At 44.1% G+C, this 25,917-nt stretch overlaps 1 protein-coding gene and 1 long non-coding RNA gene across 2 annotated transcripts in view; one reads left to right on the top strand and one right to left on the bottom strand.

Moving 5' to 3' along the window:
• Nucleotides 1–10,906: 10,906 nt before the first annotated feature.
• Nucleotides 10,907–17,693, bottom strand: LOC104910446 (uncharacterized). The gene is made up of 3 exons (XR_014882656.1): nt 16,986–17,693; nt 15,573–15,814; nt 10,907–14,439 (listed from the first exon to the last, which is right to left on the bottom strand). It is a non-coding gene; the product is annotated as an uncharacterized LOC104910446 (long non-coding RNA).
• A 6,993-nt stretch (nt 17,694–24,686) lies between these two features.
• SNTB1 (syntrophin beta 1) overlaps nt 24,687–25,917 on the top strand; it is a 106,792-nt gene continuing 105,561 nt past the window's right edge. The window contains exon 1 of the mRNA XM_085221621.1: nt 24,687–25,383. Within this exon, the coding sequence (XP_085077747.1) occupies nt 24,858–25,383 (526 nt within the window). The 5' untranslated portion in view covers nt 24,687–24,857. The remainder of the gene's footprint in view (nt 25,384–25,917) is intronic.

Genomic DNA, 25,917 nt, shown 5'->3' with positions numbered 1-25,917 from the left:
GGCCTCTCTGGAACCATCACAGACAAATAAAGTAATTTGACACAAGGAAACTTAGCCTAGCAAAATGGAAGCAACTAAACATAAGCTCATGGGCTATTTTTACTATAATTTATCACCAATAAATGTGGTGGGAATCACAAGAACACGCCTTGAAGAAGAAGTGAATCGATCGATATTCTGCATATTAATGTGGAACAGCATCTGAACAGGAGAACATGATGGACTCTATCCCAGGTTACTATTCCCTGATCCCCATTTTGCATCATACTGGGGAAAAAAGAATCGCAAAAACTTCTTCAGTGCCTGATTAGCGATGTATTTAAATGTATTTAACTTTAAACACTGAAGTCTCACTCTAAGAAATGGAGCCCCTGGACTGAAGATTTGATTACGATCCATTTGAAGCTCTTCATTCGGCTAACTGAATAGCTGCTGGCTTGAGTGTGTTCCTGTCACACCAAGCAAATGTCTGTCCTTGCAGTACTATGGAGTGGGTGCAGACACAACGGAAGAAATATGAGTCAGAGGGATAGCCAAGATAATGGGAAATTACCCTGCCCAGTGATCTTCATTATCAAATGAACATGCAGAGAGCAGTGCATAAAGCATGCCTTTCAAATGGCCACAAATTATGCAACTAATTGCAGGACCAGACAGACAAACTTTTCGCAATACTTAGCCTTGTTCTGCAGCTTGTCCCCTTCCCAGCTGGGGAAGTGATGTGTAGCTTCCAGGGATAATGTGCCAGTGTCCAAGAGTAATGACGCTGCAGGCAACAGTCTTCTTTTCCTTTTGAATCTGAACTGTCACATCACAATTTCTCTCCCTAGAAAGTAGGAAACAGCATACCAGCAAACTTCCTTCTGTCTTTTTATTGTATTGCCTTTTCTCTTTTTCTGCTGCTTTTATTTGTGTGAGGAGACAGCAGAACCGCACCAACCCAGCAGTGGGAAGTTCGCTTACTCTGGAATATGATTTTAAGGAGACACTGGCACGGGTGGGCAAATCTATAATTTAGAACTCTCCTCAACTTTTCTCTTCGAAAGAGCAAGTACCTCCCAGAAGCTATTGTGAGGAAAGGCTGAGAGAACTGGAACTTTTTAGTCTGGAGAAAAGGAGGCTAAGGAGGGGAATCTCATCAATGTATATTAATACCTGAAGCCAGGTTCTTTTCAGTTCCCCCTGAACTCAAGTTTTCCCCCAAGATGATTTTATGCTCTGGAGGGATATGACACAAGTGAAGAGTAAAATTAGAAAACTAAACTTTGGGAAACCTGACTTCTAGCTCTTCAGGGAGTTAGTCAGTGAAACACTCTGGAAAACTGTTCTCATGAGCAAGGGTGTGGAACAGAGCTGGCAGATCTTTAAGGAGGGTTTCCTCAGGGCACAAGAGCTAAAGGAAGGCGGGAGACCGGTGTGGCTGAACTGGGACCTGGTCATCAAACTGAAGAGCAAGAAGAAAATGCACAGGCAGTAAGAACAGGGACAGGTACCATGGGAAGGGTATAAGGAAACTGCTAGGGTCTGGAAAGCCAAGGCCCAGTTTGAACTGAACCTGGCAAGGGATGCCAAAAAGAACAAGAAAGGCTACCTCAACCAGAAAAGGAAAGTCCAGGGTAGCATATCCCACCTAGTGAGTGACACAGGCAAGCTGGTAACAACAAACAAGGAGAAGGCTGAGATACTTAACTTTTTTGCCTCGGTCTTCTCTGATAACTGCTCACCAGACAGCCCTCAAACACTTGGTTTGATGGGAGGGGATTGGGAAAGCAACATTCCTTCACTGTAAGTGAAAATCAGGTTTGTGAACATCTGAGGAATCTGAATATCCACAATCTTGTGGGTCCTGATGAGATCATTCCTGAGGGAATTGGCTGATATAGTTGTGAAGCCACTCTCCATGATATTTGAAAAGTTGTGGCAATCAGGTGAAGTCCCTGGTGACTGGAAAAAAGGTAACATCATACTCATTTTTAAAAAGGGTAAAAAGGATACCCTGGGAACTACCAACTTGTAAGTCTCATCCCTGTGCCAGGGAAGATCATGGAACAGATCCTCCTGGAAACTAAACTAAGGCATATGGAAGGCAGGGAGCTAATACCAGGAGGCTCCTGGAATGTGTTGATGAAATCTTTCTGTCCAGGTATTGGACAGACTGACCAGAGGTGAAGCGTTGCTGGACGTGCTGCTCACCAATGCGGAGAAAATCATTAAAGGTGTTAAGGTTGGAGGCAGCCTGGGCTGCAGTGACCACACCCTGGTTGAGTTCAGGATCTCGAAGAATGTGGGCCTGGCGAAGAGTGGCGTCGGGACCCTGAACTTTGGAAGAATGAGCATTAAGCTGTTCAATGGACTGTTGGCCGAGATCCCCTGGGATGCTGTCTTTAAAAACAAAGATGTTGAGGAGAGTCGGCTACTGTTCAAGGATGCCTTCCTGAGAGCACAAGAGCTCTCCGTCCCTCTGAATAAGAAAGCGGGCAGAGGAGGTAGGAAGCCAGCGTGGCTTGTTAAGGACCTGCTGGGCATGCTGAGGGTGAAGAAAGGTGTGTACAAGCTCTGGAAACAAGGGCGTGCCACCTGGGAAGAATACAGGGATGCCGTCCGGACTTGCAGATGTGGGATCAGGAAAGCCAAGGCACAGGCGGAACTGAACTTGGCAAGGGACGTGAAACACAATAATAAGAAAAAAAAGGAAGGCTTTCTACAGGTACATTGGCCAGAAGAGACAGGTCAAAGCGAGTGTACCTCCTTTGGTAAATGTAAAAGGAGAACAGGCTTCAAGGAACGAAGAGAAAGCTGAGGTACTGAATGAGTCCTTTGCCTCGGACTTCACTGGCAGCCAGGATTCCAGTACTTCTCACGTCCCTGAGCCCTGCATCCCTAAACCTCTAGGTGGGGACCGGGGTGGTAAATCCCCTCCCACTGTGAGGACAGAGCAGGTCCGAGACCGCCTCACGAGACTGAATGTGTACAAGTCAGATGACGTGCATCCGGGGGTTCTGAAGGAGCTGGCTGAGGTGGTTGCCAAGCTGCTCTCCATCATATTTGAAAAGTTGTGGCTGTCAGGTGAGGTCCCGGATGACTGGAGGAATGGCCACGTCACTTCCATTTACAAGAAAGGGAGGAAGGAGGACTGCAGAAACCACAGGCCAGTGAGTCTCACCTCTGTTCCATGATCTGTGGGAAGATCATGGCACAGATTATCCTGGATGACATGCTTGATTACATGAGGAATGGGTGTGTGATCCGAGACAGCCAGCATGGCTTCACCAGCAGAAGGTCATGCTTAACCAATCTGGTGGCCTTCTATGATGGAGTGACAGCATTGGTGGACAAAGGAAAGGCCAGCAATGTGCTCTCGCAGCCCAGAAAGCCAACCGAATCCTGGGCTGCATCAAAAGAAGCATGGCCAGCAGGGCAAGGGAGGTGATCTTGCTCCTCTACTCTGCACTGGTGAGGCCTCACCTGGAGTACTGTGTCCAGATGTGGAGTACTCAGTAGAGGAAAGACATAGACATGTTGGAGCGTGTCCAGTGAAGGGATACAAAAATGATCCAAGGAGTGGAACACCTCTCCTACGAGGACGGGCTGAGAGAGCTGAGACTGTTCAGCCCGGAGAAGAGAAGGATCCAAGGTGACCTGAGGGCAGCCTTTCAGTATCTAAAGGGGAGCTACAGGAAAGAAGGCAACAGACTCTTTAGCAAGGTCTGTGGTGACAGAACAAGGGAAAATGGTTTCAAGTTCAAAGAGAGTAGATTTAGCTTAGATAGAAGAAAAAATATTTTACAGTGAGGGTGATGAGGCACTGGAACAGGTTGCCCAGTGATGTGGTTGATGCCCTGAACTTGGAGACTTTCAAGGTGAGGCTGGATAAGGCTCTGGGCAAACTGATCTAGCTGTACACATCCCTGTTCATTGCGGGAGAGTTGGACTAGATGGCCTTCAGATAGCCTTCCAACTCTATGGATTCTATGTCTATGAACACTAGGAGCATTTCTACATTGTTTCAGCAAATGAGCACTGGCAAAGGTTGCCCAGAGGCTGTGTGGTCTTATCCTTAGAGATCTCAAAAATTCACCTGGACGTGGCCCCACGTCCCCTGCTCTGGGTGGTCCTACTGGAGAAGAGGTTGGCCCTGATGGACCCAGAGGTCCCTGCCAACCTCAGTCATTTGAGGATTCTGTGATTCTTAGGATAAATAGTCTGACAGGAATGCTGACGAAACTCATCCTCTTATAAATTCCACAGTTTGCTAACAGTAGTTCCAATTAAACTAGAGATGAGAGGAAGCTGAGGAAGAAATTGAAGTATTTTTTAGATGAAATGAGGGGGGCAGGCAGAGACTCCACAAGAAAGCAAAATCTGTAATTCTCTCTAATCCAATTACTTCGGGGGTATAGGGACATAAGTATCCTTAATCTGCTCTCAGCTTGCTGAATTAATTAAAACAAATAATTCCCACTGAGAGAGAGATTCAGAAGGGGACAGGAGGGGAAGAAAAGTGGGGAGAGAGGAGGAAAAAAAACAAAACAAAACAACACAAACAAACATTTTTCAGAAACAGTTCACTACTTAAGAAAAATGCTCCCAGCACTGATGGGTGGTTTACCTTCAGGCTCTGCAGGATCTCACCCTTGAGCAGCTTCTACTCAATAGCAGCATCTTCAACTGCACAACTGTTACTGTTGCAGAGTACTCCAAATCTTGGATAATTTCTTGTGTTTGCCTCTTCCTGTGCTTTGCTACCCAATTATACCAAATCCCAATTTGATTACCACGTGGGACTGAGGGCTCCACAAACCACAGGTGATGGGTGGAGAGCAGAGCAGCTGACAAAAAGACAAATGTACTAATGTGTGGAGTCTGGTGATCTTTAAAAGGAAAGTGAAGTATGAGCATGAAACTTACACCAATTATGTATTTGATACAAGATTGCAGGATCTGTTAATGAGATGCAGGAGAATAGTTACATAATTTATTAAATTCAGTAATTATAGAATTTACTCAGTTCAATATAAAATGAAATTTAACAGTAAATGGTGTAATTGCACAGCAAAGAAGTGTGGTCAAGAGTTGAAAATTGAAGCCAAAATCAAGATTCCTTGCTTCCTTCCAGTTCGTCATTGACCTTGTTAAAGCTGCACAATGTGATTTACTTTACTGGCTCCTGAAATGATTTTTACTAATGCTCTATTCTTATACCTATATTATTTTGGCATACCTACCAGAAATATTGCAGCACTCAACTTATTAAAGCAATCACAGACAATTCCGTGCAAATTCTGCCTAAATAAATTCCTCAGGACTTAGTCATTTTGACAGCCTGACTGTAGCATTATAAGTCTGATATAAAAATTAAAATTATGTGTATATAACCCATATAAATGATGTAACAGCAGATGCAGAGAAAATAGAAATGTAAGAAGAAACAGAAAAATCTCTGGGCCGTTCTCCAAGAGAAGTCTCTGCGGATGAAGCTATTACAGGAAAACAGAATTAAATGTGACAAATACATACTTTAAAACATAAGGAAACTGGAAGAACAGAGATGTCAAAAAAATAACTGTGAGGTGAAAACAGAGAAGTACTTAATGAAACCACGTATGCTTTGCTTCAAGTGTGCTCCTTTGGTCTGCCTGTAACTATTGCAACACTGACATTAATGTTTTCACCCTTGACAAGAGTTACAGAAGACAGGCATGTGTGGAATTCCCCAGCCATCCCCAGGGCACAAGGCTGCCTTGCTTCTTCTTTCGATTTTATGTAGACAAAGTACGGATTAGTAACCTTGCATGCCTGAAATTGCCAAATTTAATCCACAGAGCACTAAATCCATACATATTACACAGTGAAAAAGCATTACAAAATCTTTCTTCTTGAAATGAGAATGGTGATGTTTTCATACCGTATGATTTATAGCTAGTAATTAAAGGGATCATTAGCAAAGACATACAAAAATTCTTAAGTCTCCCATTATCAGGCTGCCTTCTGAACAAGTGGAATTGTCACTTGTATCACCACGTTTAGTGCAGGTTGGTTCAGACATGTGCAATCTTTTCTTTCTACATGCAAAACCATCGACTGATTAGTTTTGCTGTCTCTCCACATGGCTTGAGAATGAAACTGTTATACAGCTCTATAGAAGAATTTCTCAGTTACAACTTTGGGTAAACTATGCATTTTCTTTGCTCCGATACAGTATGATTAGTTATTTTCTTCTTACTGATACTTAGTGTGTGCAGAAGAAGCTATTCCAGATGGGAACAGTCTCCTGAAAGTATGTCCTGCACATAGCAAATAAGTGTTGCAACACAGCCTGGGCATCCAGGCACTCCTGCAATACAAACAATAATAACTGAACAATCTGCTGATGTGATAATAGCAGTGTCTGTCATGTTTGCTTTAAGCTAGATAATGATAGCCCTGTCCTGTGTGAGTGAGAAGGGAATGAACAGCCATGCTATCCTTATCTGGCAGCAACACTACTGTGTCTCCTCATGTCCTGCTTTTTCAGCAGCTGTTCTGCCTTCTGAGGAGCTGGGAAATAATCTGACTCCAAACGTGCTGAAGAAATGAGAAAAAAACTACTATTAATTTTGTCAGACTCTTCGGAGTGGTTAAATGTGGAAGCAGCCACACCAGCTCTCTCCACCACCCTCCACCTTCTCAGTTGGCACATTGACACTAAGGCCACCAAGGAGGGTCCATGTTCAGGCACGCTCAGGAGCCAAGATACCCACAGGCTTGCTAAGCACAGACCTGACTTCAGCAAGGTGTCAATTCAGGATTTATTCCTCTCTTCAAACAAGAGCAGCCTTTGTCTCTAGCTATGCTTTCACTCCTGTCCTCCTCCGGTCCTGGTGGATCAGCTCAATGCTGCTGACCCATCTGTCTCCCCAATCACCTGCTCCACAGCAGCTCCAACCTTGCCTCAGCTCCTCCTTTTGGTTTCTGTCTTCACTTCCTGCCCTCACCATTGAGAGCCCCATTCATGGTTGCTGGTGCTGCAACAAATTCATGGTGTGAAGAAACATCATTGGTGAAAACAGGATTGAAAGCTGCTTGGACTGTAGTCATCATGCAGGTGATGCAGCTGCTGGGTCAAGTCCCCTACTTTGGTGTTCTTTACCCCCAAACATGACCCATGTTTTCTTGGTCTGCAGCAGAGAACCAACCTGAATGACATCACAGCCCCTCCAGTGTTGACAGATCAGCATGTCACTTCTCAGGAACACCAACACTCATCTCAGGAACTCTGTTTTTTGGGCTTCCACTCTTTTTTAAAGAAAGCTGTTACCTATTTCTTGTAAGGACACTGGGATATCACTTACCCCAAACTTTGTTATTGGAATGTTCTGCTCAGAGATCATGAAGAAAGAAACAAAACAAAACTACACAAAAGCTGATTTCAGTACAGAATACAAATTCAAATAATGCCAGCAGTGAACAAAGCATCAGTGAGTAATGCTAATGAAAAAAAATAAAATCCAAGCTTAAAAGGTTTTTATAGTCTTTTTTTTTTTTTTTTTTTTTTTTTTACCATTGTAGGATAATTATTGCTGTTCTAATCTACTCATTTTATCCTAGTTTTTGTTTTCTTTTAATTGCATGAGCCTCTTTTATTCTTGGCAATTTAAGATTCAAAAACTTGTTTAGGTAAATGGAACAAATTATTTCAGTTGCCAGTCCTGTTCTTCGTAAATATTTGCCTATGGCACAAAACCAGCTCACATTTTGACAAAGCTGTTGGGTAGGACTGTAAAAAGAGAGTCTCAGATACAAAAGAAAGTGTGAGGAATATGTGGCAAAGGGAAACTTCCTCTATACTGTCTGACGCTGTGCTTAGCCATTTCAGAAGCAAAACCTTGAATTTATTCTGAACTCACACACACTTAATGCTCAGCAGTCAGACAGCAAGCAGTCATTCTGTTCAGATAATTTGGATGGCCATGCTCCAAAATCCTCCTGCAGCAGCCAGGTCTCACTGATGGGTTTAGCACAGTGAGGTAGGGAAGTGAAAGGTTTGAACCGAGGCAAAATGCATTCATTTCCTAAATGGGGCAAATCTCCCATTCACTTCCACTGGATCCCATATGGCAAAGCCCACCTTATCCTCACTTGGAGTTCTGCCTGGGTAAAGAGCACGAGTTTTCACTCTGTGAGCTTGAGCTCCCAAACGATGAGGAATGACAAGCAATTTTCAGTGATTAACTCATGTAGTTGATTGCCATGTTCCATCCCCATAATTAAAGAACCATAGATGTTATAGCTAAGGAGTGCTTTAGCATAAGCTTAATTGCATATCTTCTCATCAATGAATCAAATACCTGTGATGCAGTGAATAATTGTCTCCGCTTTGGAAATGAAAACTATGAGATGTGAAACAGTTTAAGAAATTCACAGACGCTGTCAATATTTCTAGTCAGCTACTTACCATCCTTGCTTTTTTTAATAGCTCCCCATTTTGTCCCTCAGGATTGAATATATTTCAGCAACTATCAGACTTTGCATATTGAGGCAAAGGGGAAAGAAGAAAAGAATTGATGTTACATTATTAATGTCACTTCATTCCTATTACTGTTGTTCTACTCTTCAGTGTGAAAAAATAGTTCAGACAAGTTCAGAGCAAACCTTTGAAAAATCAGTCTCAGCTGTGTGTCAGCCTTTGGGAGAAAAATGGATTTCTTTCCCGTGTGAGTTTCTTAGCTGTCACATTATATCTTCATTTAGAAGCATTAAAAGATCATTTGAATGATCTCTGGTCTGATATACGTTTGAAGTGACCACAGAGAACATATATTTTCCCCAAAGAAAACAACCTGGAAAAGAAGGAAGAATACCTTCTGGTGAACATTTGACAGTAAAAAATAAATTAAAAAAAATAATAATAATCATGAAAATGCAGGCACATTTCTGCAAACAGGCAGCAGTGTTTGTTTGTTGTTTACCAAAGGCTGCTTAAATAGCTTGTCTAAGGAAATTTATCTGCTCCCACTTGAGCCTGAGAGCTGCTTGCAAACTGACCATCTTTTCTGGGATTCAAGTTTTGCCCTCAGTCACCTGAGACACATTACATTTATTCCTTTCCCAACTGAAAATTTGTACTCTTTTTATTCAAAATTGGTTTTTTTTTGGTCACAAATATGACTTAAAGCTGTGATTGAACAGCTTCTGCCTGTGACCTCCAGAGAGGCCCCTGCAGACTCTTCATCAACCCTTGCTTAGGATGTGCTCCCAAAGGCCTGCCTAGATTCCAGCAAAAAGTCTGTGGCTGGACTTGGGTCCTTGGAGAGACAACTTGGATGTGAAATCAGGATGGCACTGATTTTACATTGCCATTGCAGTGTATAAGATCATCTCAGTGCTGGCTTGAATTTCTGAGCAAACAGTGTGCCCATTGCCATTGTGGGCCCTGGAGTAGCAGAGGACTGTCACAGCCCACGCTATGGCAAAACTGCAGCTGAGGCAATATTTAACACCCTCAACTCACGGCAGGAGATACACATGCCCAATGCTTTTACTTTTTAAAGGGAAAGAAAAGGAAGTACAGCTGAACCGGAGTGGTCACTGACCTGAAATGACAGTTAAAAAAAAAAAAAGAAGTTTCATCTAAAAGTTTCATGTACTGCAAGCAGCAGTATGCCTGCTGCATGTGGAATCTGAGGCTGTCTCTGGCTTTGACTAGAGCCAACACCAAACCCAGAGAACCAGCTGCAAAAAGCCTCAGGGCTTCCTTCACAGGGAGAATTCTGAAACCCAGGGGCTCACCTCCATAATCCCTCAGGACATTGCTTTGGGGGACAGCATTAACACCTGTGCTGCCTCTCTGTATCAGTCTGTCTTTTCCCTCTCTTTGATTCTTAGAAAAAGTTAGGGCCTTTCCTGTTTCTGGTTTTATAACTCAAGAATCAACCCCATCAAAGTTTTTAACTCAATGTTTTAATCGCTTAGAAGCCACAGGATTTTCTGGCCAGTATAAGGAAAAAAAAAAAGAAAAAAAAAAAGAAGGAAAATAAGCATGTGACTGTCTTTTGACTAGCATATGCACCAATCTGGGACAAATGTCTCAAACAAAAGGTCAACTGGTAGCATTCCTTCACTAAATGGCCCTTTGCTAACTGTGGCATCCCCAACTACAAAATGTCACAAGCCACATGGCTGAGGGCTCTATTACTGGGTAGGGTATAATCTGGAGTGCTGTGAAAATAACACGTGGGGAAAAAAATATATATTGTTCTCTAGTGGCTGTGTGGAGTCCCTGGTTTCAGCCACAAGCTGGGAGTGGCAGATGATGACAGCTCTGGTTTCCTGATCCAGCCTCTGTGAATGGTTTGCTTCACAGTCCTCCATACTGTTTGGCCTTTCTGCACCTGCCATTTCTTTTCATGGCTTAGATTTTCATTTTATTTGTTTTTTGCTTATTTCACTGCAAAAGCCTCACACTCTTCCCATCCTCATCAGGATGCCCCTCTGCAGCAGATGAGTATCGAGATTCCTGTTTCAATAGGAGGAGAAACTGAAGCGTGAAAATTAAATTACTCGTCCACAGTCTCAGACATGCCTGAAATAAACCAATATCTTTTGGGGTTGTAGAACTGTCCTCTCACTATAAGATCATTTCTTTCCATCTAGCTCAGAGATAGTAGTATCTCTGTAAGTAATTCCTGTGGTTCTTGTGAGAATCCACTATCCATCGTGTTGAAAATCGAAAGCTGTATAAAATGTATTACTGGATAAAGATGATGATAAAGTCACAGGACAGGTGGAAAATGACAGGTATTCCTCTTAATTTTCAGATTTTAATCTGTGGCAACATGACATCCCTCCTGGAGCCTTGGCTCCCACTCTGTTATTGCTGCAGAACATTTCTAAAGGGACTATGCTCAAGGAGAGAAGATTAAAATACGTAGGTCACTCTGAAAGTAATTCCACCTATTTATTTTCATAGAAACTACAACAGACATAAAGAGCACAATAACACTATTTGATAGAGCAAATTTCAGCTGTAAAATACTGTTTTTCAGCATAGTCACTACTATTAGCTATGCATTTTCACCAGCGATGAACAAGAGCCTGCATGCCACACTCATAAAATCTGCACTTGCAGAGGTGACCCACTGTTTCACAGCTGCTTGACAGTGTTGTAGATAGGAAAATATTGTTCATGCTGTCCATCTTTCATCAGCCCATACAAATGGAAATCAGAAGATGCCAAGTCCAAGAAAATATGGTGGGTGTGGTAGGACAACCCACCCCAGATTGACAGTGTGTTCCACAGTCTTCAAACTGGTGTTGGGTTTGGTGTTATTGTGTTATAAGACAAAGGTTGTCTTCTTCTCTGGCCTGACTCTTGAAGTTCAAACCTTCAGCTTAGTCAGCATTGTGATGTAGAAGTCAGAGTTGATGGTTTCTCTGGGCTCCAGGAAATCTTGAAAGTTCATCCCTTTTCCTATTCCAAAAGACAACACACATCACTTTACCTGTTGAGGGACATGTCTTGAACTTTTTCTTCAATGGGGAATTCACTTCATGAACTGTCATTTTGACTCAGACTCATAGTGATGACACCACTTCTCAGCATTGGTAATTATGTGACCCAGGAAACTGCCACCTCCAGCCTTGTATTGGTTCAATAGATTCTGACAAACTTGCCTACATTGTTCTTTCTGTTCCTACGTGAACATTTGTGTGACCAATCTGATGTAAATTTGCAATATTGCAACGTTGTCATGATCATCATTAACATATTGAAGATGATATTCAGCACCATACACACTTCTTAGTTTATAATCCACTGATTTGCTCAGATGAGCTGATCAAGACACTCTTCTTTTCAAGGTATGACAGCTGTGCAACCATCTAGAATGTGGCTTGTCTTTCACATTGCTGTCACCGCAACTGAAACGCACCTCGCTGTGCTGACATACACTGTTCGGTCTCCATAAACATTCAGTGTCAATGAATGACAGTGGGTGCAATTTTTCCACACCTTTGCTTATACACACTTCCATGTCAAATACCATTTTGTTAGTTTGCCCCTGTGCTGCCATCTGTTCACAGAATCACAGAATCACAGAATGGCCAGGGTTGGAAGGGACCTCAAGGATCATGAATCTCCAACCCCCCTGCCACATGCAGGGCCATCAGCCTCCCCATTTAATACTAGACCAGGCTGCCCAGGGCCCCATCCAATCTGGCCTTGAACACCTCCAGGGATGGGGCATCCACAACCTCTCTGGGAAGCCCTGTTCCAGCACCTCACCACTGTCATAGTTAAGAAATTTTGCTTGGCTACAACCTGTAATAGAATATTGGTAGGAAGATTCATACTCTACTGCTAAACCACCAACATCTGCCTCTGACACCGTGGGCCAACATAATAAAATGTGAGGCATTTCTTTTGGAGCAGCCCTCACACAAGGTGATGTTTTGAGATTGTTATAGACCTTGTCAATGAGACAGGAAAAATGTTAGGTTGGTGGGTTTTTTATTGCTTTGACATAACTCAAGAACAATGTTCCAATAGTTAAGAAATCCCCTCCTAAGATTTTGTGCCTTTTCCTGCTGTGTCTCCCTCAAGGGTTAAGCCACCAACACAGCTCCACAGATGGGACTGAATTCCAAGGCGCTTGTGTAAGCCTCTGGAGACCTAAGAAATTGGAGGCAACAGTTTCAAATTCAAGGAGGGCTGGGCTGCATCGGAAGGAAGGGATGAGGGAAGAGGAGGGAGCTTTGATGGCAATTTTTAGATCCCAAGCTAGACTAGACTTTTTGCAGATGCATCTGGTTCAAACAGCACAGAGGACCCAGCACCTGGGCCTGTTTCCAGCAGACTGCTGTCCCTGTGGCCAGAGAGGGGGCCCATTTCTAGCACAAGACATTGAGAAAATCAGGCAGCTTTGTGTACAGACAGTAACAGGCAAATGCACAGGAACAGCAGCATTAATGTAAATCTATTTTTATAGCGAACTGGTGCAAGAATTGGCCTTTAAGCCAGACAGATGCTGTTAAACTTGGCCCACAGTCCAGGACAAAGGTTTGCCTTGTTTAAAGTCAAAATTATTACTGGCATAGCTATGTTGTTTCAGAGTATGGAGAGTTCATACTGCTGAACAGCATATCTATGTATAGAAAATCCTTTAATTATGCAAGTAATAATCTATCTCACTTGAAATTGGATTTTTTTTTTTCTTTTCTTTTTTTTAGCCCCTTAATTTCCAAATATTTTAACACAGCTAAGTGCTCTCCTAGGCTAAGAAGGTATACAGGGATCTTTTATGGAACAGAGGAAGTTTGCAAGTAGAGTTAAACCATGGGGATGTACCAGCAAATCCTCTTAGTGGAGATAGAGTTTTTAATGGCAAAGGAGATGTATATCTAAATGGCCTACTCATAATTGCAAACTCCTTCCAATGCAGACAAAACTACTGTTTATTTTGTTATTCTGATAAGCACTAGCTGGTGATAAAATACAGAAGTACTAGACTTGAAGTTATTAACCTTTGGCCTCTAGATACTGTGCCACTTAAAATAATAAATCTTCCCAGATATCCTATAAGAAAAAAAAGAAAAAAAAAAAGAAAAAAAAAAGGCAATACAACAGTACAACAGTAACAACAACAAATCAGCATGAGTTAAGTTCCAAACAGTTTCAGCACAGATGAGATAGAGCCTTTCATCAGTTTTGGAAACCTTCCTTGTCCAATTAGAGAATACAGCCGGTCAAATAGCGTCAGATCTGTTGAGCAAGAAGCAGGCATAATGTGCAAGCACTTGCAGCATCAATAGGGACCATTGTTCAGAAAATATTGCTATTGAAATATTGTAAATGCTAATAGAATTAACTTCCCATTCATTTTCCACTGTTGCACACTGTTTATTTTACTGCATTATTTCAGTAAAAGTGCAGCTTCTCATGTTCCTGTAGGTCCTGTATCACCTAACAAGGGTCTGATTGTTTGCATTTGTTGCTCTTCCCTTCCTCCCTGATGAGTTTCTAGTAGAGATTTGGGCATAAACATAAAACAACCTACTCAAATTGTTGTTTCTCTTACAAGTATGTTATATAATGCCAATTTCTTCTGAATAGTATTCCGTGCAAAGCCCTTTATGTCACTGTTCTGTTCTGGGAACAAAAGACACTTGTTCATTTACAGAGGAGAATCAAAAGACCATATTCTTTCAGGTAATGGCACGCTTCCATTGATCAGCTTTCTCCCTGTATATTGCCGACTCCAGTTCTTGCTTCAAAAGAGAATGCGATGTCAGATCCCAGAAGAAGTTAATCACGCTTGACTAGCTACACTGTGTCCTGAATTATGAGTGTCACAAAATAACATAAGTCACTGAAACGAACACTCTTTGATCACTTCGTTTCTTTTATAATGTCAAGCTTCTTGTTTTCCCACGTTGTCCTTGCAGATTTAAAAAAGTTTTTTTCTGTAATGAACGGAGTATCATTCTCTTATTGACAGTAAACATGCATCTCTATGTTGATTAATTTATCTACAGTCCAGAATGGCAGATATCAAAAAAGTGGTTTCATATGTGAGTGTGTGGGTATGTGATAGAGAGCAGAGGGAGCGTGGGGGGTAATTCTAAGCGGAGTTTTCATGACTCTTTCCACCAATGTTGAAGTTTTTTAAAATCCTCCTGATTCTGTGGGACCTACATAACATTCCATTATACGGAAGGGAATCTTACAATGGGCTTCTGTGGGAGGATCGATTAGATCCGGGCCACTAAACAGTGTTGATGGACTTGGTTGTGTCTATTGCTTACTCATTCTCTGGCATTTGCCAGAGTAGTAAGGAGGACAAAAATGATAGGGACAGTGGAGTGTCTCTGCTGTGACCTGATGTGGCTAGAACAGATCCTTTCCAATCCCATCTTCTCTTCAGCTGACACAGAGTCAGTCACAAGATCACAGAGCAAGATAAGTACCTCTGAAAGCCTGTCTTCTATCCTCCTACTCAGAACTCATGGCTAGTGGTAAAGCAAGATGCTTGGGACTGCATCTACTTGAGATCTCAGTATCTACAAGGATATAGATCAATAAACTTTCTGGGCCACTGTTTTAATATTTGACTGTCTTTGGAGGATAACCTTTTCCTTGTATCAAGGAACCCTTATATATACGTAGAATGACTATTTGCTAAACTTCATAACTACCTACCAGCCCACTTCTCCATCCTGTCCAGGTCCCTCAGAAGAGCAGCTGAGTCCTCAAGGCTATCAACTGCTTACCCAGAGACTCACTGAAATGGGACTTTTTGTCATTATCTTCACCATTCATAAAGATACTAACAGTATTGCCCCAATAGCAGTCCCTGAGATACACCACTAATGACTGGCTGCCAGTTCCTCCAGGCCGCAGACTGCTGAAAAGTTCCTGTCATCCACTCATTCCCACTGTACCTCACCACTTTGGCAATTTTAGTGATAATGCAATCATAGGAAACACAGGGAAAGATGTAAGGAGAGAAATTATGAGTTCTATGGATGAGGAAAGCACAGAAAGGAGATTTGCTTGTTTGTGATCCTAGATTCTCTTCTGCTGGACACCCACCCACCTGTTGGACAGCTTTGTGTCCTCCAAAGATTCCCAAAATGGATACGATCCTTGAATTTTCTTCTGTTTGAGAAAATCTTCTGAGAAGAATTCCAAGCAAATCAGAAAAGAAGCATGAATCCTGTGCATTGCTCAAGCAGTGAGTCTCAACAAAAACTGGTACATTTTATCCAAACATGTCTGTGCACTGAGGCCAAATTCAACTATAGTTCACCACATCCAAAGCTGGGTTTTAAATAGAACCTGAAAGAGAAACAGGGCTCAATAACTGGATTAAATCTGCATCCTTGCAACAGGCTTGAAACTTGAATTCTGACCACCTGCAAGTATCTACTGTTTGTGACAGGCAGTACTTGAACCCTCCTAAATAAGATTTTGTGCTACCTTGTCCTCTCCGGTAATGCTGCAAGGGCAGAAAACATGCGGAAGTAGGCACAACATAGCAGGGCTCATCATGTCGTAGGAAAGTGAGATTAAAGGATGTTCTTATAACCTTCCCTCCCTAAAACATCCCTTGCACAATGGGTAGTCCTAAGGACAACCCAAGGAACTCCTGAAGCAAAATGATGTAGAGAAAGAAATCAGATCTTCCTTTTGTAACTTAAGTTGATATATTTTGGGAAATTCCCTTAGGAAGCTCTTGCTGTGCTTGGACTGTTCTAGCCATCATTTGTGTTAGTACCTAGGGTGGAGGCTCTGGTTGCATCAGGGACTCCCACAAGGTGGTTCCTGCTGATGGACCAACCAACCTCAACTTTTATGAGATACTTCTAAATAGTCATCGAAAGTGTTCCTGCAGATGCAGAAATAGTCACATAGAACAGCCTTTTGCCCATAGTTAAGACAGTTAGGAGATGTTTTGTTCATAGATAAAGAAGATCTACAGCAACTGGTCATGTATGTGCTGTAATGGTCATGTAAGACCCTGATTCAGCAAGACCACAAGCACTGAGCAGGGTGGCATTTCAGGAATCTCACTCAATGGAGCAGAAAATGTTGCTACAAGAAGCCTTGCAAAAGGGACCCCCACTGCCATGTGATAGTGACCAAACCTCCTATTTATAGGACATGATTCCCCACAAGAGCATGAATGTATGCCAAGACCCACTAAATTAGGATTTTTTTTAAAAAGAAACACTCTCCAAGAAACAACAGATGTTAAACATTTGTTGGAAAGATATGCAGGATTTGAAGCCTTAGATCTCTCTAGTTACTTCCATCAAGATCTATAAGCTTGTGCACAAACTCTGTATGAAAAAATGATAAAAAATATCCTGCTAACATACAATGCTGCTTTGAGGGGAACTGTATCTGCTCCCGCAGAGGAGTGAGGGAAACTGAGGGTGGAGGAAAGCTGTTTTTTCAGCAGCATTTCCCCTTCTTCAGGTCTGCACTACTGTGCTTCAGGACTCACCTCCCACTGCCAGGATTGGTGGAAAAGGATGGCATGTGGCACCTCGTGGAATCCAAGCTGTTCTGCCAGACAGCTCCCAGCTCTGAAAAAAAAAACATTAAAGAGTCTGGATAAAAACAAAACAACAACAACAAAAAACACCCACATAATTCCCATAGGTTCAAAACACCACTATCCTCAAGAATTTTGTCTTCTCTGGCCAAATACATACTCCAATTATTACAGGCTTATCACTGTTATCATGAATGTATTTTTGCTCTTATAGTAAACATACAGTGTCTGGATTGCCACCCAGAAAAAAAAAAAAGAGAGAGAAATTCTGCTGTAGGCAACTGGGAATCTGTCCAGGACTACCCTTCTGTGTGTTCCTCATGTGGGATTTGAGAAGGTTTACGCTAGTTTGTCTCGGTTCAAATCTAGTAAAGAAAGTTAGTCTATATTTGCATTACCATAAAGGAGCACATTCTCTTAAAATCACCCCCTTCTCCTGCATGCATTGTGTCTCATTACACATGGTAGAATCAGATTCCCGAGGAAGTGTTCTAGACTAGAAATGGTGGTGACTATTTCACCAGTTGTTATAAAATCGTGCAGGTTTTAACGCTGCTCTCAATTTTTACAACAATTTTTTTTATTTATACTGTGTAAATACCCAGTATTTCTGAAAGATCAATCTTGAAATAGTTTTTCATTAACTCTGTGTTTCTGCACAGTCCTACTAATGTCACCTACCAAAAGACTGAGTTTTTAAAGAGATGCAAAAAATTTGCCTTTACCGTGACTCTGATTTTAAAAAGACTTCCACTTATTCCATCCTGCCAGAAAATTGTTCAATATGTACCGTGCTAAATATGATTTTATTCAGAGTAGGGGGGAATTGAATATATAAAATACATATGAATATATATATGTGTATATAATATATATATTAGATTTTATATATTTTATTTTATTATATTATATTATATTATATATATACATTTATAAAAGTAGATGTATCTGGTTAGTATGCTATATATACTAGTCATATAACAGACCTAGACTCCACTACAGATAGAGCAAATATGGAACTGGAAGCTCTTATTGTCAGGAGTTTCAAATCTAAGAAGGGATAGATGCAGTGACAGTTGGGTAGGTGCAATTACAATGGCAGTGGGACGTACCCAGGTTAGGTATGAGGGGAGGACAAGGGAGGAGAGGGAGAGGGAGGAGAGGGGAGAGGGAGGAGAGGAGGAGAGGAGAGGAGAGGAGAGGAGAGGAGAGGAGAGGAGAGGAGAGGAGAGGAGAGGAGAGGAGAGGAGAGGAGAGGAGAGGAGAGGAGAGGAGAGGAGAGGAGAGACATTCTGTTCCCTTTTCACATAACCAAGATTGTGCATAATGTGAAAAGGCTAAAAAGGATGTGGTTTGGCAGTACAGGGTGCTAGGAAAAGATTGCATCTAGAGGTTCCTGCATCTTCTGTGACTTTCCACCTTTTGTTTGATTCTTCTCTGAATATTGTGAAATGTCACTGTCTAGCTCTTATTACAGTTTCCATTAAAGAAAGTCAACGTTACTGTGCCCATTAATGTATAGAGACCAATGGATGTGCAAAAGCAGGTTTTTTACCAGTAAAAATCTCTGATTTAAGAAAAGTAAAGATCCATTTGAGAATCTTAGTGGTGAACAGATCTATTGTGTTTAAAATATCTGTTCCTACCCTAATTCACACACTTCCCATGGCTTCCTTAGGGCTGGAACTAGTTTTCTTTCAGATGAATCCTGCTCAGGAAAAGCTACATCAGATTGCCCACACTACAATAAAAAAGACATTTGCAGCATTTCCTTCACAGATGATAGATTGATCTGGGCAAATAAGCACATTGCTGGAATACCCCTGAATGTAGTAGTTCCCCTCACTAACTGCAGGCACTGTAGCTGTGCATCTTCCCACAAGAAGCATCCAAGAAATAAAAATACAGAAAAGGTAATTCTCTCTTCTCTGAGTTGATTCTTTCATTGCCTTCTCTGGACCCGTACCCAATTTACAAAGGAGAGAAAGAGCACAGACATCATCTGAAGCAAGTGGAGGATCTGTACCCCTGCAGAACTCAAATGCAAAACCAAAAAGAAGACAACAATGCTCCACACGCATGAAAAAAACTTGAAAAGCATTTTACAGGTCCTGAAGGTGAACAGAACTGTTCCCAGTGGCTCAGTGATAGCTTTATTCTTGGAGGCTGTCTGACCTCTCTGTCCTGTCTAGCAAGGGAGATGAAGAAGCAAGATGCTTCTGAAGAACAGTTTAGACATCCATCTCTCTTGGGCTTTGGGGTATCAAACTGTTGTTCTTGCACAGATATGTAGGTAGATGAGCCTTGCTAAGGTCCTGGGAAGTCCCTAGAGGCTCACAGAGAGCATTAGACCACCAAGTCCATGTTGCTCCCTTCTCATGTGGCTGAACCTGCTCTTGAGAGACAAATCTGTGCTGCAGTCATAGCCTGAGCTCAACATGTTCTTTGCAGGACAAGTCTTGGAGAACTCTCTCTTTCCAAATTAGAAACTCTTCTCTTCATTTGCCTTCTGCCCTAGCAGACCATCTTTTTTTTCCTACTACTCTAGCAACTTGATTTAAGTGCAGGAATGCAATGGAAAGGAGGAAGGTGGACTTAATTCACAAGTGCAAGGGTAAGGTCAGATGCCAAGGCTACTGCAGGGACAAACTAGCTTTTCTAGCCCTAACTCCTTTGCACAGATGTTGGGGCACAGATAAGCAGCAGATCACACAGGAGTTCTCAGGGCTGGAAAAGCCTGGAGATCTCATGAACAGTGTGCTCAACAGATGGCACAGCTTGAGTGGGAGAGAGGCTGGGAGTCTCCACGTGAGCCTTGCAGCCATACATGGGGTTTGATGGGTATAGGAATCAAATACGAAGCCTTGGGATGTGGGGTCAGAGCCGCGTGTTTGTAATACATAGCATATCACACCTATGCCATATTAGAAAAATAGGTTAAGAACAGGAAAGAACAAGATAGCAAAAATGTTTTATTTGCTTTGACACCCAACCAGATTAACTTGTTTCTGAAAAATGGGTTAAAAGTGAAATACAGCTGAGGCGTGCTGGAAGAAATCTGGAATTCCATCACCTCCTCTCCTCATTATTTATTACATACTCAAGAACTACTGTAAAATTCTGATCTTGGCATTTAAAACACCTTGCGCTTAGTGTTAGGAGTGGAGAGAGGTTTGTATGCAAGATATAAAAACTAAATTAAGAAACAGCAAAGTGACAGAATCAAAGAAACTAGGAATAAAAATTAGTTAAGAAACTAATGCATTGAAAGAGATCTGCAGAGCAAATGCAAGACACCAAGAAAGGAAAACCTCTACTTCATTATAGCGTCAGCACTGTAGTTACAAACCTCTATTTTTAGAGTTCCTTCGTTTCAGTTCTTGCACAGAGTTGCCTATAGCCAAAGCAAACGTTTCTAGGTTTCTGGGCTTGGTCCTGTCTCTTTTAAAGTCATTTTCACTGGAGCAAGAGCTAACTCAAGATCTGTGCACACAAGAAACCTGAATACTTCCTGGCACCAACTTCTGTGCTAACTTGTGCCAGAGTTGTATATGCAGAATAGAAATGTGCTCATTTACAGCCTGGCCCATAGCTCCTTGGCTGTGGGAACACTTTCTCAGCTTGCCTAGCTAGCACATGACTCAGGTAGGTGCACATACGGATTTCACACACATATTTCTTTCATGTAGGCACAAGTAGGTTCCTGCTTTGTAACACTGAATCTACAAAGTGTTTGCTGGCAAACAGCTATGCATTCATTTTATTTTTACATGCTGTGATGTGTGCAAAAACCTGGATAGCTTCAAACAAGGAAAAGATAAACAATGCTTTAATAGTTTCAAAAATAATGTACAATGTAACCTCCAGATTATGAAGGTCTTCAGGCATTCTTGACATCTCCATTACCCTGCCAGCAAGTGAGCAATGACTCCTGAATGCTGACTTTAAAGCCAATAGGTTCTCTCAGTGCTGAGGATAGGGTGAATTCCCCAAAGGGTTTAAGCAAGTTGTCAGACCTCCACCAGCAATGCCTTTTGCAGTATATCATAGAATCATAAAATCACAAAATGGCTTATGTTGGAAGGAATCTTAAATGTCATCTAGCTCCAATCCTCCTGCCATGGGCAGGGTTGCCCAGGAGCCTGGTCTTGAATGCCAGAGATGGTATGACACCAGCCCAGTGAGAGACATCCCCCCCCATGAGATGGGGACATTGTACCAAGGCTGGAGCCTGCTCTGCTGCATCCCAGCATGCTTATGCATAGGAGGGGCTGCCATGGAGGAATGCATAGGGTTAGTCCAGGCATGTTCCTCAGACTTACTTAAACTTGGCTGCTGCAATGTTTAGAATCACTGGAGGAAATGGACTCCCTTCCAGCTCTCATTACTTGTCAGGTTTCCAGCACTGGACTTCCAACTCTGGACTTCCTTCCCATCTAGATCCATCTGTTGAGCTGGTTGGTGTCAGGGCAACAAGATGGGAATGTCATTATCCAGACCTAATTTGGCCAAACCTCTGTCATCTGACATGTTCAAGGATTACAACCCTGTTTCCAATCTAAAGGAATTTGAGATGAGCTGGCTTTGAATGATTGCTGCTACACTGGCAATGGAAAAGGAAGAACTGCAGTTGTAGATGGATTTGAGTATCTCTCCAAAGTTCCTGGATTATTACCTCTACTATAGAGCAGCACAGATAGTCCCAACTATAGAAAGAATCTCCGTGTCTTCACCTTCTCTGCCTGGCAGCTGCACTCCTTGCACTGCTGTCTGAGCAGTGAGCCTGTATACGTGGCCTTGCAATGTTTTTGCTGTCAGGAGGCCAATTTATTTACATAAGACATGAATGCTGACCTCTGCCTGAAAAAAGGAGGAGAAAACACTAAGATCATGCAGACTCCAGCATGTCCCTCTGTTGAAAGCTGAGGCTGAAGAACATGCTTAGCACTGTGCTCACAGCCATTTTGGTGTTGCTTTTCCTATATTTTTCTTCCTGAAAGCAAGTATGGACTACAAGCCCATTCCCCTTGCTTGCGCACACAGCTGCACCATATACTGTGACTGCAGGGTGGACGTTCACAGGTTATGTCAGACATTTGGCCATTAGGGGAAGTTGAAATTGACAATCTGGACTCACCCATGCACTGAAAACTACTAGAGAACAACAGTTGAGTTTGCACTAACAGTTTTCTCTCTTTACAAACCTGACCATTCAACAGCTGCATACCTGACCAAATACTGTTCCTGTTATTCTCTGTTCCTGGTCCTGCTGCATGATCCTGTATTCCAGGAGCCACTCTTGCTGGAGTGTAATGTCAGCTGGGGTGCCAAGAGAGAAGTCTCAAGGCATCTTTTCTTCCCCCTAGCTTAGTTCACAGCCAGAAAGTGTTCTTGGGGCTCAAAAAATTTGGATACACTAGGACAATTTGGAGCCTGCACATCTCAGGAGAGAGAAGCAATACATCAGCTACCAATCCTGCTGTTCTAAGGCTGGGAGAGAACCTGGGGATTGTCTGTCTTGGGCCTGTACCTTAGCATCCTACACACTATCTCCTAGCTTTTCTTTCCAAGATTCAAACGGCATGTGTGTTCTCTTACAGTTCCAAGGTAGACAAGGAGAAAGAGGCAATGAACGCCGCCATAAAGCCTCTTTGATATCAGGGACCATGTGTAGGAGGCTGGCCCTGGGAAATTCTATTATTTACTTCTGCTGGAATGGGAAATGAATGCTAGCAGGGCTCTCAGCCACAGACATTTGTCAGCATGCAGGAACCCCACAGGACAACCAGACACCCTCAGAAAGCAGAGCAAAGCACACAGTGTGCTGAAAAAAATTTGTGAGGTACTCAACATTTCCTTTCTCTTCTGTATTATCTTCTTATAACAGGACAAAAAACCTATTTGACTTTTTTTCTTCTGGTAAATTTTATGAAATTACTTAAAAAATACTTTGTGACACATTTCCATTAGCAGCATCCCTGGTTCTTTAGTAATTCATAAAGGAAATATATGAAAAAAATGGCTAGAGCTAATCCCTTGGGAAACAGAAGTGCCTGATTTGATAGCTTGGCCTGGTCGCTGGACAAAAAAACCCAACAGGGCATTGTACCAAAGTTAGGCAGCAGGGTGAAAAGGGTGTGCTACAGGCCCGTCTGCTCTGGGGCTTGGGGGCCCTGTTCAGGTTCAGCAGGACATGCTTCTTCTCACTCTGGATTCACAGCTCTGTAAACTTAATTATAGTTTCTTACCTTGCATTAATTAACATGAGAAGTGAAGACACCTCTCTTCACGTTTCTCTTCCTCCACCCACCCCCTATCCTTGGATAACCCATCCCCTGGGGGTTAGCTCTCCCTGGGCGCAGTTTGCATTCCTATGGGGAGGAGGCACCTGGGCAGCCTGGGTGAGGCTGCTCACGAGGGCTGAGGTCTCTGTCTGCTGCCTGTTGGAGAGAAGGGAATGCACTTTGTGTAACCCCTTCCCCTCTTGAAGCAGTGCTCCTGTGTAGAATCATAGAATCATTATGGCTGGAAAAGATCACTAAAATGATCTAGGCCAACTATCAACCCATCACCACCATGCCCACTAAACCAGGTCCCTCAGTGCCACGTTTCTTCAACACCTTCAGGGAAAGTGACTCCAGCATCTCCCTGGGCAACCTGTGCCAATGCCTCACCACTCTTTCTGAGAAGAAATTTTTCTGAATATCCAATCTGAATCTCTCTTTGTGCAACTTGAGGCCATTATTTCTCTCACTTGGCACATGCCAAGTGCTCCTGAATTGCTGTAGTTTTCAGCCCAGCTGATGAGGATCTGGAGCCAGCCTGGATGGAGGGGAAATTGAGGTGGTCTGCAAAGTGCCCAGCTCCAGAGCAGCACACCCCGGCTGGCTGATGACGCCCCAAAACTGCCAAAGTGACATTTCTGGTTCTCCTTTACACCTGAGCTGGGGACTCAGGCCTCACATCAGGCACCAGATTGCATCCTAGGAGGAGGGAGAGCACGGGAAAGACTGCAGAATAGGACACATGGACTTCACAGGGCTTAAAACTTAGTAAACAAAGGACAAAGTTTAAAAATTTGCAAAAGGGTTCATGAAAATCATTTACCATCTTCATCCTCCAAAGCAGTGAAGCAAGTTTGATTGCACAACTAAAGTAGTCTAACTCTGTACCAACTGTTTGTGTTAATCTGTTTATTTATGAGACGCATCTGAGAAAAACAAACTTGTATTTTTTGCCAAAGCTTCTCTGCCGACAGCACTATACCCTCCTCTCTCCCACTGCTTTCTATCCCCTCACTACTACACAAGAGAGAGGCAAAAGATGGAGAGGTGGGAGGGCTGACACCACTGCTCTCAGTGGATCCCTTCGGTGGTAAACGCGCTTAGGTCCAAGAGACACTCATGAGCACAAAGTCATACTATAACGCACGCTTCTGTTCCTCACAAGCCGGGAGCCTCCGCCCCGCGCTCGCCAGCTTTCAGCCCGAGTCGCGCCTTCGGACGGCGACAGCGGGACGCGCAGAGTCTGCCTGCGCTGCCCATCCGGCGGAGCTGGGAGCGCAGAGCACCGGACTCGCTCCTCCCGGACCCCCCGGCCGCACGCTCGCCCGCACGGAGGCGCGCAGCCGCTCCGCGGGCGGTGCCGCCAGGTGCGCCCGCCCAGGCACGGCCCCGGGAGGGCGGCCGCGGCGCCTCGCCCCACCCCGCCGCGCCGGGAGCTCACCGCCCCCGGCTGAAGTCCGGTGCCGCCGCGCCGAGCCGAGCCGTGCCGTGCCGTGCCGGTGGTGCCGTCACTCGGCGCCTCCAGCATGCTCCTAAGATGGCGGTAGCGGCGGCGGGCGGTGGCGGCGGGGGCGGCCGGGCGCAGCGCAGCGGCTGGCTGGAAGTTTTGGTGCGGGAGCGCTGGCACAAAGTGCTGGCCAACTTGGGCGGCGAGGCGCTGGTGCTGAGCGGAGAGGAGCGCCCCGACGGCGCGGCCCACAACGGGCTGGGAGGCGATGGGGCGGCGTGCCGCGGGGCCGAGGGCGGCGGCGGGGGCTCGGCGGTGCGCACCGCCTTCACCGACCCCCCCGAGCAGGTGCCCGAGGCCGTCTCCAACAAGAAGCGCTGCGTGAAGGTGCTGAAGCAGGAGCTGGGCGGGCTGGGCATCAGCATCAAGGGAGGCAAGGAGAACAAGATGCCCATCCTCATCAGTAAGATTTTCAAGGGGCTGGCGGCCGACCAGACCCAGGCCCTCTACGTGGGCGATGCCATCCTGGCCGTCAACGGCACCGACCTGCGGGATGCCACCCACGACGAGGCGGTGCAGGCGCTCAAGCGGGCCGGCAAGGAGGTGCTGCTGGAAGGTACGGGGCTGTCGGCGGAGGGGGATGCGGGACGCCTCCGCGAGCCTCGCTTCGGGCGCCCTCCCGGTAGGGAGCCCCGACGGCGCGGGGACGGAGCCCCACGGATGGCACCGCGCGGCTGTCGGGGCTCCGCGGTTTGGTCGCGCATCGGACGGCGGAGCCCCGACTCCGGCCGCGCTGCGGAGTCTTTTCTGGTGCTGGCGGCTGTGCCGGGCTTCGGCGTGGGGAGTGGGCTCAAAGGAAGCTGGTAGTGCCTCCTGACACGTAAACCATCCCTGCAAATGTTTCGTTTCTGGGAGTGGCTGAGTTTGGTAAGAAGCAGCTTTAGAAACTGAGTCTGGAGTATGGTGCTCAGTGTTGTATGGGAGTTGTCTGTGAAACGAGACAACTGTTGGCGAGGGCTGAGCAGAGGCAGAATCACTCCCCAGGACACCACACTTATAAGGAGAGAGTTGTTCATGGACGTGCAGTCTTTGTGTTCTCCCTGGGATTTGTGTGACTGCTGGACCTGAGAGAATGAACAGCTTCAGCAGT

Source organism: Meleagris gallopavo, chromosome 3 (genome assembly GCF_905368555.1).
Source record: "Meleagris gallopavo chromosome 3, MGAL_WU_HG_1.1, whole genome shotgun sequence".
NCBI lineage: Eukaryota > Metazoa > Chordata > Aves > Galliformes > Phasianidae > Meleagris > Meleagris gallopavo.
This window is presented reverse-complemented; position numbering and strand designations above follow the sequence as displayed.